Source organism: Platichthys flesus, chromosome 13 (genome assembly GCF_949316205.1).
Source record: "Platichthys flesus chromosome 13, fPlaFle2.1, whole genome shotgun sequence".
Classification (NCBI taxonomy): Eukaryota; Metazoa; Chordata; class Actinopteri; order Pleuronectiformes; family Pleuronectidae; genus Platichthys; species Platichthys flesus.
In genome coordinates, this window is record NC_084957.1 from 6,123,232 (window position 1) to 6,142,296 (window position 19,065).

Below are 19,065 nucleotides of genomic sequence, written 5' to 3' on the forward strand. Positions count from 1 at the left end.
TATTGACAACTGAATCTCTCTCTCTCTCACACACACACACACACACACACACACAAACACACACACACACACACACACACAAACACACACACTTGTCTCTCTATAGTTGTGAGGACACTCCTAACCATAACCTAAACCTAATTCTAACCTTAAACCTAAAACATAGTCTTAACCCTCAAAAAGGACTTTGAATTTGTGAGGATCAGGCAAAATGTCCTCACAATGATGGTATTGAACCACACACAGATCCTGTTCTGAGTCTCTTGATGTGTTGATCACACCTTGCACACACTGCATCTTCACACACTGCATCTTCCCGGAATCCCTGCAGGGATCGATTGAGTCACTTCTGAAACATTGTAAGTGCCACTGCTTCTCTCTGCCACTAATCTGCTGGGACTGTTGTGGCTGCTCAGCATCCCTCATCCGCTCTTCTTCTTCTTCTTGCGTAACAGACTAGGTGGGTGTTTTCCCTGCGAGCCACAGGATTAACAGTGTGAATGCAGGACATAGAGGAGGAGCGAGGACAAAACACGAGCAGGAGAAAGAAGCAGGAGGAAAAGCAGAGACCGTCTTTGTGCTCTTGTTTCTTAGTAATATAAAGGCATTCTGTTTTATATTCTAAAAGTCTTCAACATGGGAGTTCTAAGCATTCTAGTTTATTCTCCTTGTATGAATATATTCACATTTAGACTTTTCCATAGAACATTTTTCAATTTGTTTTGTTACCAGTCGGCTGCCGGTGATTCACTTTGTGTCAGGATGCAAAAATCAAATTGAACGTATCAATAACATCTATTCACTATTTGTCCACCTAATATAATCATTATACGACTTGTCTTCAAAAGGATGCATTCAGGTGACGGTGGGAAGCTCTGATATCTTAGCTTATTGTTGCACTTATAGGCTATGAGCGATGCTGGTGGGAAATCAAACTCTATTGAATTTAAAACGAAAAGAAATCATGAATTTCCTCAAACCTCAGAGAACTTGAAAATGAGGAGAGAAAACAGAAGATTCTGTCAGACAACGTGGAGAAAGAATCAGTGTAGCGTGAATTCAGGTTAATGTTGTGTATCTCCTGTACAAAATCTAGTCAACATGACTTCATGGGGCTGATGTCACAGAAAGAGGCGGGGCAAAAGTCAATAAGAGCCTCCTGACAAGATTTATGTAAAGTAAATCTGTCGTAAATGAGACAATGCTCCTAATTTTTTATCAAATTATGTTTGTGATGTGTTCAAGCAACACAATATGCATTGAGTTGTTTAAAATGTGTTTTTATCTGGAAGAGGGGAAAAGTGGGACACAGAAATAATGCAAAGATAAAACTACAAAAGAACAAGACACAAAAGCAAAGAAAGTCCAACAATCTAGGTTAACAGAAACACACTGGAAACCAGAAAAGACTAAACAGAAAAACCATCAGAAAGACTGGGAACATGACAGCATAAGACAATAACAAGTGATAGAGGAAGTGACATATACACAATGGAGGCGGGGCTTATTGAACACAGGTGAAACACACGAGGATGCACAGCCAATTACAGGGGCCGGAAACAGGACAGAGACAGGAAGTTAAGATAGAGAGTCACAAGGAACATCATTTCAAAATAAAACAGGAAGCAGGAAACTCAGGGGGAAATAACTGAACACAGACATAAACACAAGGAAACATATAAAGCCAATAAACCAAAGAGTCCATGATATAGAACCACAGTAGTCTGTCATGCTTAAAAGTTCAGAGTCACAACACCAGGATCACGCCATTTTTTGCTGTTCCACTTGCATTGAATTAATTTGTGTCCTAGATTATCAAAGAAAATTATCATAGTTTCCACATCCTAGACTTGTTTCATATCACCAACTGTATATATATATAATCAGTCACTTTAAAGAAAATATATATTTACTTTCTAATCTGAATGGTCACTTTAATGAAATCTACCTTTAAATGCTCTAGACACTTGTACAGTTTTTTTTTACTTAACTTGGCCATTTGTTTTGCTCATAGGTCTCCTTATTGTAAATTGCTTGTTTCTTGTTTTATGACCTTACTATTCATTGATTGAATTGTCTGCTTTTAAGATACAATTGAAATTGCACTGCTTTGGATAAACACTTTGTCATGTGTTTGGGTTAAAAGTGACATAAAGTTTCTTGAATTGAATTGAAGGAATTGTAAAAATATGTTGATCTAATGTGTAAAACAGATTTTGGATGAAGTCACAAGTATTAATCTACCAGATTAATCTACCACTTGAATTCACCCCTAAAGAGAAAAACATATTAATCTGTTCGGTGTTATAGTCATTCCAAACATCTTTTTAAAAAAAATCCATCTTTTATCGTGTTTCCTCAAGTTTCATTATATTCCAACAGGTGTCTATGAATCACACACCTGTGAAAGAAATGTTCCCACCGGCCCAACAGTGCGTTGGTTCTTATTATAAGGGAGCAGGGTGTGAGGCAGTCAGTGGGATTTGTGCGAAGTGAGTCATTCCTCCACCAGGGGAGAGTGGTAATGAGGCCTAAGCTAAATTAGAGTGCTAACACCTACACAGTGCTGAAATAGACTTGAGAATGACAGGTGGAGAGAAAGAGGTGTGGATGAAGGAGAGAGAGACTCAGAGAGGGGAAGAGCAGTTTTGAACCTTTTATCCTACACACCCACATGTCTGGGTAGAGATCTACATTCTGTCAGATAAAATCACACAAAATGATTCTGTAACCGTGATAAAAAAATCATCCGCAGAGTTTGACCATGATATTTATCTGCCTTTATAGCCTCTCTTCTATGACTACAACAAATATTTGCATTTTAAAGTAGAATTTAGCGAGTTTCCCAGTTGTGACAAATATCAAAGCTTGAGTGAAAAAAAGAAAATTCATTAAAGCTTTGCCTGAAATATAAATTTGACAATTTAGATAATAGTCTTGGCTCGGGGCACCTCTTTTCTTCAAAATCCAAGGTCGGACTTTATCTGTTATATAAAACTGAATGGATAAATAATCATGCAGATTCATGCAGCGTGAAATGAATCATCCTGACAAATAAAGACGAGAAAATGACAAAGAACTGTGTGTGGTCAATGACAAATATGGAGTGAGAGAACAATAAGGAGTGTTTGAGTTTCTCGGCGGTGCCTGATTTTCATCCTGCTAAGTGGTGACGTACGACCTCTCACTTACAACTCAACACAGAGGTAATCTAGTTAAAGAGATTAGCAACGTGGTTATATAGCAAGAGGACAGCAAAATAGACATAATCCCCACACAGCGTTCCCTCAGTCGTTCCACATTTGGTCCTTTAACGACCCGGATGACGTTGACAAATGAAAGGTCAGAGAGAATCCCTTGTCAACAGAGCTTCAGATTGTTTACATGAGTAGAAGTACCAATAGATGAATGTTTAAAAAAGTCCATTACAAGTAAAAGTTCTGTTATCAAAATCCCACTGCAGGGAAAGTACATATATTATGAGCTAATTGGACAAATACCAAGGACTGGTTCTTGGCATGTGCCAGGCATATCCAGGAATTTCTTCTCACTTTCTTTCAACATTGCGAGATTTGTTTAACATTTTCATTCAATATATCAATCAAAGTAAAATTGTATAGCCAATATTCAGCTACATTAAGCCAAACCAAATCTGTATTTGTAGGACCTTTGTATGAGATGGCTCTGTGAGGGACCATAAGACAAAACATATTGTCGTATATTTCATAAACTTAATGTATTTTTCATATAATATGTCATTTAGAAAGGTAGCAAAGAACTAAAGCTGTCTGTTAAATGTGATGGAGTGATGTGGAGTGAAGTTACAATATCGCAACTGTCAATCATAGTGGCTGTGCTGTCAATGTCAATGTGTCGTAGTGTGCAGCACTTTGATTGGCTGTTAAGACAGAAAACGCAGCCCAGTAAATTAACAACCAACATATTAACAAACATATAACTGTGGCGTTACTAAGTGACTGAATGAAATCACTTTATTATGTAATAGAAAATCAAAGTGTTATATTCTCATTTTCTGTTTTCTAATTTTTCTGTTTCTGCAGCCAAACATCACTCACCGTTTTCCTCAGGTCGTTAAATCGTATACCCTGTATTTCAGGAACCTGCAGCGTGAGATAACATTTACACAAACACACTGCTGTGCGTGTCTTCAGCTCTGTTAATGTGTTGTGCAGCGCCCACAGCCCACGCTCTCTCAGCCCCGTGCAGCTCACTGAGTCCAGCTCCCATTCACTCACCTACCCGTTACTATAGAGACACGGCCGGGAAGAATGCAGAAGGCCGGCTGGCTGGCAGACAGATATTCAAGAGACCTGGGTTGAATCTTAATAATGAAGCGAAAGGCAAACACTGCACTGGGAGGCTGTTACATAATGCTGCTAAGGCTGCTGCTGGAATCTATCACAAAGAAACAACCTGTAAACAAAAAAACACTCAGCAAAAGATATGACAAGAAGGGTTTGGTGTCCTTTGTGTTGTAATGCCCGGTCAGAATAGACAATGTTGTGGTGATAATGTGATGCAATGCAAGATTAGAGTTTAACAAATGGATAAAGTGACACAGAGACTTCAGCTGCAGACAACAAGCCGGACATTCAGTAGTAACGTGACACACTGTTTTTACAATAGGTATTTAATTATATTGTTGAGGAATTTCTGAACATCCTATGTATATATTACTTCTGCACACCACAGATTCCACAGATGCTCCCTTCTCTCTCTCCAAGCAGTGCCAAAGGTCAGCTGATGGATAGAGGACATTGTGGTGTCTACACTTAGGGACTTTTATAACTGAACTCAGATGCTCCAGACAGACACTTCAATTCACCAACTCCAACTCTTTTGTGTATTTCACCAATGATAAGACACACTGTAATTTATGAATGCAGGCTTTTGGCTTAACTATCCAATAGGATGCAACCACCTACATGTAACATAGAGAGTGGCGGCAATTCTAGCCATTGATGGATGTGCTGTTGGAATGGGTGACGCAGGGTGAAGGAGATTTACTGGGATGCTGTGGGAGACATATTCAGACTTGGGGGGTGACAATTGCTCATGTTACTCTATTAGCGCTGGTATTTTGTTCCATCTTCTGGTCTCCTTGATGCATCAAGTCTACATTAGAACCTTTTGCATAAGACATCAGCTGCTGTTCTCCTTTCACCAGCTTCCAGGAAACTTCCATAGCAAACATGTGAGACTATAAGGTTTTAGTGCAGGACGGCGTTATGATTTAATGGGGTTGAGGATTCACCTTTTGTTTTAGATTTGGTCAGAATGATCAAATACATTATGGATGGATGGATGGATTTTTCATCAGACTGGTGTTTGGTTGCAGTAAACTGAATAAAAGAAGACCTGTCCGTGTGTCCCCTCTCCATCCCTCTGTCCTCTCATTTTGTTTATGTCTCCGTCCCTGCTCCACTTTCTCACCAGTGTCTCCAGCCCACCTACTTTCCAAACTGTTTCCCTCCTGATCCCTTTGTGTCCTGAATTTCTTTTTTTTCCCCCGGCCAATTCTCTCCACATCCCTCCATTTTAGCTCTCCAAATAGATAGTGTATGTCCCCGTTAGATCAACACACATACTCTCACACACACACACACAGAGGGAGGGAGAGAGAGAGGTACAGCGAGAGAGGTAGAAAGAGAGAGGGAGACAGAGAGAGAGTCACAGACAGTTCTGAGACTGCAGCAGATTCTAACCAATCACATGAAGGAACCCTGCAGCCCATGTGGCTTATTCATAAAACCAGGAGGAGAACCTTGTCAATATGGCTCCATTCTGTCATTCAGTACATCATCCGCAGATCCCAGGGCAGCTTCTGCACCTCCAATTCTTTTGTAAATGCATTTTGAGGATGGTTTTATTATATTCTTAATTAATGCTTTTTCATATGTGTCTTCCACATCTCTGTAAATCAGTATCAGAAGTGCAGCAAAGGGGTTCAGGCATGTTCCTTTGTACAAATGACTTTGTTACTGTTTGGTGTTCCCGTTTCAGTGCATGGCCTCAATCAGAATACCCAGGGCTCAGACGGGCGAGAAGCCGAAAATACCCTTTAAATGTGTCAGCAGGCGTCGGCGTCCTCAGTGTGCAGCACGGCCAATTCATCTGCAACACATTATGGGATGTAATGAAGCTGTTTTTCACAGATTAGTCATATGCCCGCCCTCCCGGTGGTATATAACGATTCGCCTCTGTAAACTTTTCCATGTATTTATAACCCTATCTTCTGAGTTTTTAGTTTCATGGCAACCGATGAGGTCCCTGGCGTTTTTCCAGGTCTCATGACAACCTCACGGCAAAAGCGTATTTGTCATTAGAGTTATTTTCTGTTGCATAAGCGGGTCCCAAGGGCTCCCCTTCAAAATCAAGGATTAGTGGGCGGTATCAGTCGATAAGAGTCTGTCGTGGTAATTACAGCTTCAACAAACGGCAAGATCTGCACAAACAGGGCGCCCGAGCGTGTGTGTGCACGTGTGTGTCAGCGGACACGCACACAAACAGCCGGACAAAGTGTTGAATGATGAAAAGCAATGCAAAAGAGAGACCAGAGATTCTACATAAGTTTGGATTTATTTCATCAGGTTTCACCATAAACATTCACTGTATAGGCCTTTTATTTAACATGTAGAGGGAGTGAGTGCAACTGTGGCACAACACCACAGACAACACACACACATCTAGATATTGTTGTCCATACGACGTATAGGAAAAAAATGACCTGTACAAAAGATCTTTGTCACAGATGAGCGTCCTACAGAAAAGACTCTGTGACAGTGTAACGGCAAAACTTTCAAATGGCAAACACTGCAGCACCCGAAAAGAAAACATCGGTACACGGACATTGTGTTATACCGCTGTGCAAAATAAAAACACATCGGGGGTTTTGATCACAGCTGTGCAAAATAGCAGCATTTATATTCCACTTTTTCCAAAACAATAAATTCACAACACAACGTCACAATGAGCACTATTAGAATGATTGTAATACTGAATACTAACTGTCAGGTTTGCCCCATGATTTTGGTTTCAGAGTCTGATTGAAATGACTTTTGATTTTTTTTTAGCTTATAGAAACTGCAATGACACCCGTGTGTGAATGCTTCTGGATGAGACGTTCACAGTCAGTATTTAGATCATGAGAGGGAACCATCCTTCCAGAACACGGAGATGAATCCAGCAAACCCGAGGCTCACAGCACAGATTTACAGAACAGGGAGAAAAATACTGGTTGACCATTAAGCGCTATATTTTTTGTTGTTGCACCTTCAGAACAGAGAAAATAAATACAAAATAAAGCAGCAAATTGAACACCTGGGATATGTACATGTAAACCATATAGTTTCAGGCCATGACATTTGACAGTTGGCACGTATAGGGGATTTTAAAAATCCCCGATATATTCCATTCACTCTAGTTGACCTCTGAAATTTACTGCAAAGCAATGCATCACAGCAGCCAACAGGTATCGACAGGCAACACTCAACGGAGGCCTCGTGTTGATTCTGTCGCTGTACGTGGGCATCTACCGGCCCGTTTAGTGCAGGTTATCACATTCTACAGGGGGAAGATACTCCCTTTACTGGATTTACATTACTGCTCAACTTACACCAGCAGCCCACTGCATGTACATTACTACAGCATCACATAGGTAAGCGAAAACAAGTTATATTCGTTCTCAATTAATTTGGTGTCACACGAGAGGAGATGAAATCAGCCCGGTGTTAAAGTAGCACTGTGCTCTTCTTGCAGGATGGAGCGTCTATAACATCCACTCAAGGTTAACTAATGGAAACAAGCTTTCTTTTTTTTTTTGCTTTAAAGTATAGAGAGAATATCTACAGATGTACAAAGTGTTTCTTCCTCCCGAAGGAATCATGCTTCTGTTATCTGTTGCATGTTTAACAGCTTTAACTCCCACTGCGGGCTGTGCACGGCGCATGTACACTGCATCACCTCTGCAGGGCTTAGGCTTATGTGCTAAAGATGCACTGGGATGAATGGGAGCTGTTCTTAAGCCACGCTCAGCTCTGTTGTGGAAAAGTGAGCAGGAGGATGAGGTGGTGGTGGTGGGGGGGAGGGGGGAGTGGCTGCACAGGTCAGCACCTCGGACAGCTCCGCCTCTCCAGCGCCCCTTCACGGATCTATTCTGCCTGGAGCCTCCATCTCACTGCGACATCCACTCACCGACAACCAGCGGGTGGGCTAACCGTGAATGAATCGGGGGGGGGTTGTACCTGCGAAGTCAATCCCTGTGCGTGTCGCAAGGGACAAGACAATAAAAAGAGCGGACAATATACCACTGGCATGCATTAATGAGATATCCTACACTGTAGCCTTGATCATGAGATGTTCAGCCCCCCCCAGGCGAGAAGCCCCTTGGTCCTTTGATCCAAATCCACCTTCGCGTGGTTTTTGCAAAAAAAACATTCATCATCTTCTTTTGTTTTGTTTTAATTAAATTAAAAAAAACACCAGAGTCGTTTTGTTCCCACGTCAGCGATCCAGGTTCGCCTCGCCGCTGGTGTCTCGCTGGTTTTTGAGGTCCTGGAAGACCTCGGTGAAAAAGTGCGGGTCCGCATTGAGCTGCAGCATTTTGGCACTCATCCTGTCGATGATCCGCAGCGACGTCTGCCAGAACACGTCCTTGTTCGCGTCGATCATGAACGGCTTGAGCGGGTAGGAGATCTCGTTGCCCATGTAGGAGTAGGCGAGGTAGAGGCAGGTCTGGAAGGTGCCCTGCAGCTCGGCGGGGCTCGCCACGCTGTCCGCGATCGCGTCCTCGCACAGCAGGTACACGAACACCACGTTGGCCGGCGTGATGAAGCCCTGGTCCTGCCAGCCCTGGAGCAAAAGAGTCCGGTCGATGTTGCGGAACCAGAGGATCACCTCCCCGCTGTTGAGCTCCTTCAGTTTGTAGCACCTGCGGCACATGAAGTCCCCCAGGCAGCGCAGCAGCTCCCCGGTGGACGCCTGGATGACGATGCGCCGCGGGGACACCAGAGACAGGCTGCTGGGCTGCTTCTGCACCGAGGACAGCCTCCCGTTCTGGGTGACGGCTTCATTGTTGAGCGTGGGCACCGTGGGCACCGGGACGGGGATGGGCGCTTTGGGTTTCCTCTCCTCGTTCCCGTGCGTTTTCCTGATGTTCTCGCTGTTGAGCTGGGCCACCTGGTTGCGCGGGATTTCGCGCGTGGCCACCGGGTTCGGCGTCACCTTCTTGGCGCTCTTCTTGGCCGAGTTGGACACCAGCTTCCTCCAGGAGAGGGACACGAACATGGAGTGCTTCTTGATGCTCTTGTCGGCCTTTTCTCCCGCGACCTCCGAGTCCATGATCGACGCCTTCTTGGACGCGGGGGAGATGGAGAGGACGGTGCCCATGTCTGCAGAGGAGCGAGCCGCGGGGTTGTGACGGATGCCGCAGCAGCAGCAGCGCAGGATCTTCTGCAGGATGAGAGGCGGTGGAGTAGAGTCACGACGACGAGGGCAACTCCATTTACGCGTTTACCTCAGCCCGTGTGATCGCCGGAGGAGGCTGGAGCTGGTCCTTCTTTCCCGTAGACAGTTGTATTCCAGCAGATGCTCAGTCGGCGCCGCGGGGGGGAGGGACGCTGCGACACGATCCTGTGGCTGCAGACAAAACCAAGATTAGTCGCACTGAGTAAATTCTCTGGTTTGAACGAACCAGCGGGTGCAGCCCAATGACTGACAGCCGAGTCGGCCAATGAAGAAGCCGATCAATGATCCAATCACTAGGGGTGTTGTTTTGAGGGCTATAAGCTGCCATAAATAGCCTATTAGCAGGTAACCTGCACTTGAGAGGCTCAGGCGCTTTTCTTACTAGTGCAGATACTTTGGGAGAGTGCTATCTATAAACCAGACCATCTTTACTATCAGAAACATGGGCTCATATACTGACCAGCATTATAATGTGTTCAGGTTATAGTCTGTGAGTTTGTTTTCATTATTTCCTACTTGGTTAATTCTTTACAGGCCACTGGAAGACTTATCCTTGTCAATTTCTTATTTGTGGAGAAATCTAACAGTTACTTCTTATTTCAGCATCAAAATCCAACTCTGGACAAACTCGGTTTTAATATATTTCCTACACTGTCATGGGTTTAATGCCTGACAGGTTTGGTCATGTTTTAAAGACAACACATCACCTATCTCAAGGGACTCCATGTTTATTTCCACACCCGCTTGTCCCAGGAAACACGGTTCATCCAATTACCCAAAGCAGATCAAGCCCTCATCCAAGCTACGTGACTACTGTCTGATCTCTCCATCCAGCTGGAAATGGAAACAGATACAAATAACACGGGCCGTCACCTGAAGTTAGTGGCCCATGGACTTATTTGTGATGTGAAGCTGTAGCCTTTGTACAGACGAGTACAGGGAGACACTCAGAAGCCTTTATAACCTTTTACAACCCTCACTATTATTGGGTGTGACAGTATTTGTCTCCACTCGTATTTTACCTCATATCAGCTTGGATATAGTTTTGAAGCCAGTAGGTACACTGTCAACCGTTGCTCTATTGTTTACACTGAACTACCACAAAACACACAGTGCAAAACATCTTTACAGTTACCGCAATTTGAATGGCATTGTGGGTAAAGTGCAAGAGGCACTGTTCTGTACTATTGGAACTTTTTAATACCATATAAGACATTTGCAGTGGAGCTATAAGCTCAGCACAGACAACAGATAGCATGGGTAGCTGTGAAGTATCCTGCAGCAAATACAAAGTGCTGTTTAAAGTAGACTTTATAAGCTTCTGTTGATAAAACAAACAAGCACATACATCCGGGTACAAAGAGGACAAGTATGTAAGAAGCAAGAGATAAAAAACAAATCTTAATTTACATAATCCTCCATACAGTTACTCCACCCATCATTGTCATCATATTCACAAGTCTTCATCATCATCAATGCTTACTTAACAACCCCATTTAAATAATGTAATTGCTATCCTCAACATTATAGCTGAATAATAATGACAATCAAACTCATCAATACAAAGTCTAATGCGTCGGTTAAAATGGTCAAAGCAACCGTGTCGGGATAAACGGTTAAAGTTAGAAGATCTGAGTTCAGCTACATGATGGACAACACTGTTCTAAACCTGCAAAGTACTGGGAGTGCTGGGAGTGCTGGGAGTGCTCCCCATTTCCCACAGACATGTTTGATCACAGCCACGTTTGATCAAGCACGCTGCGATCAAAAGAAAACACTTTCATCACAAATCAAACAAAACGCAACAGGATGTGACAGCTGTATGATCTCAATGTGTTCAAATAAAGCTTAAAGCCTCTGGGGCGGTAACACAACTACCTAGATACCAACTATATATAGTCAAAATCACAGGACTGCTGAAGAATCAAGTGTGAACAGTTCCTTCGATTTTTACTTATTTTTATATCAATTGTCTTTCACTTTTATACACATTTCTATATATATATCATGATTAAATAATTTAGCAAATAGCATGTAAATACAGTTAAATGCATCACATACATGTTTTGAATATGAGAAAACTGCATGTTATTGTAAATTTAATGTCAAATTAAAGTTGTGATAACATATTTGTGGGCCACTAAGGGGCAGCAGCTGTAAATGCAACACCAACATAATAAAAATGCAAAATTAGGATGGAGTTGGATTTGTTTGGTTGTCCTGCTGAATCTAAGATAATTTCTGTTTAGGTCTCTACCAACTCTGATAGATGTATTGGTCTTTATGCCACCTATTTTCAAAAATGTCAATTTAAAGATGGAGCTAGATAGAACTGAGAGGGGCTGAAGAGCTGGGAGATATTATCTGTGGTTTCATGACTCTGAGTTACTACTGTCTTTCACAGCCATTTGATCGGTGATCTTTATAAATACACAGAATAATGCAGCTTTGATACCAAACTAAACGCCACAATACTGCTGTATAAAATATATAGCTACCCATACTGTACAACAGTTGAAAACTGTCTTTATAGTATATTATCAACTGCTGACTAAACCGAAAAAAGGAAAAAGTGCAAAACATCATCAAAACATTTATGCATCATTTGCATTTTCTGGATTATGCAGCAACATTATTTTGTGGAAGACAGTTAGGAAGTTCTCTCCCTATTTGTTGGGGTGAGTTTGCCTCTTAGTGGTCTGTTAGTGTAACTACATCGGCTGCCATATCTTCATCAGTCTTCTGAATAACCCATGTTCCAATTTAACCTGATCTGATCATAACACACTCATTCTGAAATCACTTAACTTTCTCAAAGTGGAGACACATGCAGTAGCAGCATCGTTATGACATGTTTTTGCTCCTTATTGACATCTTCGTTCTTCTTGTTTCAAAAACACCTTCTTAAACACTTGTTTTTGTCTAGTTGTGAACAAAAGTAACGTAAAGTAACTTACAGTAACTTAAAGTGTAAAGTAATGTAAAATAATGTACCTAAAAATAGTGCAAATAATGCAAGAATATTTTATTTGACTCACAAAGTTAAATTAAAGATTCAATATTAGTTACGAAAGAAAAGTTTTAGAAAATACAAGACATAGATCCCATTAAGTTTTATATTAATTTATCTTCATATAAGGAAATGTACACAGGATTATGTCAAAGTTGACAGAACCATTTTTTTTTTAGCTCACAGTCAAACTGTACCACATTAACTAAACTGTTTCAGAATCTATTCATCCCTTTCATGATTCACTAGACCTGGACAGAGAGTGATGTCTTTCCAACCCCACCAGTCAATCTGTGAACTTGAGGTGGACCACTGGAGGGCAGCCACATCCTGTCCACTGCAAGTCAACCCAGATGCTGAGGAAGTATTTGTCTTGTGGGGCCTTCTGGTGACAGCTGCTGTCAGCGGGCGTCTTCTCCACCTCGACCCAAACATTTAATTAGTTTTAGTGAAGCTGTGGAATGACATATCAGAATGACTGAAGAGAGGAGGAGGAGCGGAGGTTTCCGAGACCTCTGACTAATATTGTCTGTAGTGACAGAATCCCCCCGTCAACTAACTGAGGGTCTGCCAACAGGACAGTGGGAGTGAGGAGTCAGGGAGACAGGGGGAGGAGGAGGGAGCCCACAGCTCAGACAGGACAAAGATAGTGTCCTGTGTTTCAATGTTTGTCTCTATTGGACATATAACGGACATGCAGATGTGACAGATGTTTTTAAATTGTCTGCATTAAAAAAGAGCCAGACTTTGCTCCAGTTTCTTCCCACAGGCTATAAATCTGTCAAATTCTCCCAGAAGGTGCATATAAAAAAAAACTTACTTTTATGTTTAAGCCATAGTATTTATTTATGCCTGTTATTGTTATTTGTTTTATGTTGTTAAATTGTGTTTTAATCATTTAAACTCAGGTACTCTGTTGCTCTTTATGAGTATTTCACTCCATACAACAGCTTGTGTTGTCTTTTAACTATTTGTCTGTGCACACAGGTTTGACTGTATGTTTTCCAGTACAGGCTGCTTATTTGTTGTTTGGTCAATAAGTTTTAATGCAGTTTTCTGTATCTACTCTATGAAAACAGAAGTGAAAGTAATGAGTCTTCTTCGACTGGGAGAAATTCAAATTATTTGTGGCCTGTAACTTAAAGATAATGAATAAAAGTACTGAAAGAATAAAATCGGATTAAACAATCACATTATGGGGACTCTTTTTTTAAGGTGGACCAAAAAGCAACTCCCCATAATGTAAATCAAAAAATTCTAAGGTGAACACAGTTAAGGTGAGGTTAGGGTTAGGGTTAGGGTTTGGCAACTATGGTGAAGGTAAGAGTAAGTATCCAGGAAACCAATGTAATATCCTCTGAAGTCATAGAGGCACAGCTGTGTGTGTGTGCATGGATGTGTGTGTGTGTGTGTGTGTGTGTGTGTGTGTGTGTGTGTGTGTGTGTGTGTGTGTGTGTGAGTGAGATAAAGCAGCAGTCAAGGTATCAGGTGTCTTGTCGTCTTATCGAAGTCGTGTCTGTCAGAGCCGGTGGGAGGGATTAGCGCGGCCGACACAGGCAGGTGGAGACAAAATACAATCTACAGAGAGAAGGGAGCTAGAGAGAGGCAGGTGGGATCTCCCTCTCTCTCTCACACACACACACACGCACGCACACACACACACACACAAACAGGTGGGTCACTGTGAATGTCACAGACAGGGCTGCCTCTCCTCCTCTTGTCTGCAGCTGCATGGCCATGAGGTTGCTGATAATGCTGCACACACACACACTTACAGACACACTTGCCAGATATTCACATACTTTCCCATCCACGACAAAGCAGGATTGTTAACATCAGTGAATGGGGCACTTATATCCCAGTCATCCTCTCATTGAGAAATATGCAACTGGTCTCCACGGCTCTGTGGAGGGAGCTGCTTTTATCACGACTCCCTTTCATAAATACACATTTACACATTAGGATTTTCATTTCTGTAAATTTACCTCAAGCCCTGTTATGTTGTCTGAATGAGTCTCATGAAATCTGCCTCTTAAAGTCAACAAAGCTACACAGTTACTGATGAAACTGTTCAGTGGTCTGTATTTACTTTTAATTGCAGTTGAACTTGTCAATCACCAGCTTCATTTATGCTGCTTTGACATGAATTCAATAGTCAATAACTTATATCCTTAATAACCTTAAACCAAAAGTTATAATACCAATGATAACAATTCACTTCTGCATGATGAACATGGATTAGTTTGATACTTAAGTCGACCTACAGTTTACTCTCTGTTATACCTTTACTCAAACAAATACTAAATCAAATCATTTCAAGGCATATTTCAAACATCAGCATTAAAACACATTAACACAAATGTAGAAGATTTTCAAAAATCCTTGTACTGTTGGAAAATGTCGATGTCACATTCTGCAGCTACAAGACATCTGCTATTGACTAATGTTTTATTTTTGATCATTTATAAATGTTATCAACAGGATTCATCAAATACCATTTGACATAATATGCCATATTACATCATTTACACATAATTTATACCATCTGCGATGCAGTGGCTGTCAAAGCTGGAGTGGCCACCCTGCTCAGGCACATGTAACCTGCCATGACACAAAGGAAGCATCTGGTGCTAAACAAGCCCATCTGCTGCTTCCTATTGAATAATGCAACAAAAGACAAAAAGATGAGCGATATCAGAACAAGGCTTCAGAGCTGCACCGATTCAATCAAGCACAGCCAGGTGATCAAAGGCCGCCATCTCTCCCTCTCACACACACAAACTGATTTACTGGTGGATGCGTGTAAATATAAAATCCGCCGGCAGTCGTCTGTGCTGTTGTGGCTCACTGCTATAATTACAACAAGGGGATGATAAGCATTTGAATGCTTTGATGTTTCTTATCTGGGGACATGCACACAGGCAAGGCTCAATCCCTCATGCACTCTCAAGCAAGCTCAAGCATGGAACTTGAATTAAAATACTAGACATCAGAAAAGTGGTTGGAACAAGGAGACAAAGAATGAATACACAAAATAAAATCCTGATCGTGTTTATGATGTTTACAGCCCGAGATTGTGAGGATTCTGTGAGATGAGGTGACATACCCTACACAGCCACCAGGCCGCGCCCTCGCACGGAAGTTCAGCGACGTTTTGCTCTGAGGCCAATCAGCAGTGTGAGTGTGTCAATAGATGTGAGTGTGTGTGTACCTTTGCACTTAAGTGTGCGCATGAGCAGATGTGCATTTAGACACGGTTTATCCACAATGCTCAGACAGAGGTCACACATCAAAATAGGGCCAAAGTGCTGTTGATAAAATCAAGACAGGGACACACACACACACACACACACACACACACACACACCGGCTCTCTGCTTGTCATCAACCCCTGCCTTTGATGGCATGCTGTCTGGTCCTACCAGCCCCTCTTTGCTCTTCCAAAATAAACCCCTCTTGAATCCCATTCTCGCCTTTTCCTTTCCTGTCTGGAAAACCCTGTCACAAAAACGAGGTAAAAATAACATCTCCACAAGTGGAAATGATTTACAGGTCTTTGAATAAATCAAAATTTTCCTACAACCTGTCCAAAACGGATTTATTAATGTTGAGCTGTATCAGTCCCACACAGCCAGGCCAGGCGATGATCATTTTCAGAGAGAAGCTACACGTCTCGTCTTGAAAAGTCCCATTAAACGCTTTCCTTTTGTTCATAAAGGTAAATTAGACCCAAAGCAAGATAAAGCCCTTTCCGCCCACACCCTAGTTTCCCTTCGGCTGAACGGTGCGGTAAAGATGTCGAGGTTCACACGCAGGTTCAAATCCAATCTGTTTCTCAGTTGGAAAGGACTGTTTACACAGTGGGGAGATTCCTGCTCTGTAGGAACCGAGCGTGGAGGCTTTGATGCTCAACAGGAGCTACTGAAGGAGAGCAGGAGGAAGACGGAGAGAGTGCTGCTGCAGAGAGGCAGAGATTAAAGTGATGATGACTTGGAGTAACCTCCGATTGCTCCTCATGGAAGGATCATGAAATATGGGGAACAGATGTTGTATGTTTTTGTCTGTGGGCTTATCGTGCCCACAGGGCAGAGCCACTGTGATCTGTCCTGGTCTCTGTGGCATTTCTTCCAACATTTTATTTCAAACAGATTGAAAGAGAATACGCACTTGAATGTATTTCGGTGAATGTCATTGAAGAGATAAGGGCTCACCACACAGAGTAACTTATTTGCCAAGTCGCAGGTGAGAGTGTCTCGCTCACAAACCTGCAAAACCATAATCTCTTCCAAACAAAGAAATAACTCTAAATGTCTATTATATCTGCAACAAAACACAACTTTCAATGCAAACAGCCCCTTCCAGCCTCTGGCGGTTGTATTTACTCTGAGCCGGAGATCAGGCAGAGCTCCAGCACTGACCCAAGGCGGCTGTCCTCTTGGCTGATACATTTCAATCAGCTGGTGGCTATCTAACTTCCCCTCCCTCCCACATCCTCCCCCACATTTCTCTCCTTCCCACCACGGCACGGGCACAAAGTGATACGCACACACAGATGGTTTAATGCTGTGTTTAATTTAACTCTACTTCAATGGTTCTGTGGGAAATACTGGACATTTCGCTTGACTGCATTGATTTGACGATGAAGTTATGTGTTACTCTGGTGCAATGTTTTTCATATATTAACGAGTTTTTACAGGCTGAAGAAGGATTTAATTACAGGTATTAAAAATGAAATTGGCTTCAACAATTGCTTTTGATGAATTAATGCATTAGTATTGACATTCCAATACAGAACCCTGGAGGAGGTCATCTTCAATACAGAGTGTACTTCTCTTTTTCATAATTTAAGTACATTTAGTTAATAACACAAAAAGGATTTTTTAAGTAGCCTACAGTAAGAGAATTACTTGCAATTAATTATTTATCCTGGGTGCATCATGGGAAGTCCCCTGGCAGTCGAGGCCTCTACAGCATGACTAAGGGATTGTTCAAGGCAAGCCTGAGCCAGCCCTGACTGTTGTCGAAAAGGAAAGTCTTAAGCATTATCTTGTGGAGGGTGTTTGCCTCAGAGAATCAAACTGTCAACATGGTTCCACAGGAGAGAAGCGCGATAGCATCAATGGTCGAAAGGTTCCCAGTGATTCTTGAGTATATGGCATAACCATAGTAATTTACATAATGTCTGTCTACAGGTCATATGTTCTTCAGAGGTGCTTGAAATTGAGCTCTGATCAGTTTCTTCAGATTTCATCGATCAGAATAATTAAGTGTCATCTGCATAGCATTTGAAGTTCATAAAGAAATCCTAATAATATTGTTTAAAAGAAATATGTATAAGGTGAATGTAATTGGTCCAAGCATAGAGCTGTGTGGAACTCTGTATCTAATTGTTGCGTACATGGAGGATTCACTATGACCAAGCTAAGACGGACCGATAGATAGGACCAGCTCAGTCTGGTTCCTTTCATCCTAGTCTCTGTAACAGGATGTTCTGTTCAATGGTGTTGAATTCAGCAGTAAGGCAACACTCACTAGTGCTGTCTCTGTTATATAAGGCACTTAAAGATGATTGAAGTGAAGGTTAGTTACCGCTCTGAACACCGGAATCAAAAACATTCAAAAAAAGTAGAATAACAACCAAATTAAAGAACTGTACCCAATAGCTACAGATTGATCATAGCACTGTTGAGCAATGGGAAACAAAGGGGAGGAGGCATAAGATGAAAAAGTCAGTGAAATAAGTTGGTGAAGTCTGATGAGAAAAACAGTTTAAAAAAAGATGTGTCCAGTCTTGTATGAAGATAAATGCTGTTTGAGGGCAGACCGTGATGGACATTATCATTAGTACTGAGAAATATAGAAATACACAATTCAATAGGGCCTGGCTGCAGTATGGTTAAGACACCAGGGTTTTTGTCTGTTAATGCTGTAACAGGCTGTTCAGGGATGACAGCCTTCCTATAGGGTTTAAGACTGTCTCGCCAGAACACACAGGATTCTTGCAGCTTTGGTGAAATGTAAAAAGGCAGTTTAAGTCATTTTTTTCTGTCCATATTGATCCATATGTTGAGGATAATGTCCTCGTACCCAACAACAGAGGGCAGCATTGCATCTCTGTGTTCCCTTCTATTTTTCTGCTGCTCTCAAAGCTGGAACACATGACATCAACCTCTGCCTTCTCCCCCCTGTGAGTTACCAGAGTCCTCACCCAGGGGGAAGGAGTCATCCAAGGAAAACAAACCAGAGCAACCAAAAGGCTCTATTACTGGAATGTGGGTTTGTCACACCCACAGCGATCTGCCATCTCCTCAACAGGTGCTGAAAACATGTGGAGGACAGTTTTCATTAGTTTGATTATACAAATAAACTTCTGAATGTTGCTTTGCAGGCTTTTTCAAATTGGCGGTCACCACATATTTATATACATGGGAGGAAAAGAGTGAATATATGAGCCTTTAAAGCTCCTGTGTGGTCAAGGACTTGGCCTGCTCATAGTCTGTGTGTGCAGCCCCCCCCCCCCCAAACAACAGCAGCGATTTTTATTATTACAGATATCAAACCCATCTCAA

At 42.0% G+C, this 19,065-nt stretch overlaps 1 protein-coding gene across 1 annotated transcript; it reads right to left on the reverse strand.

Moving 5' to 3' along the window:
* Nucleotides 1-6,581: 6,581 nt before the first annotated feature.
* Nucleotides 6,582-10,777, reverse strand: LOC133966806 (cyclin-dependent kinase 5 activator 1-like). The gene has a single exon (XM_062401831.1). It carries the CDS (start codon nt 9,406-9,408, stop codon nt 8,524-8,526), a length of 885 nt encoding a protein of 294 aa, XP_062257815.1. The 5' UTR covers nt 9,409-10,777; the 3' UTR covers nt 6,582-8,523.
* Nucleotides 10,778-19,065: the final 8,288 nt, after the last annotated feature.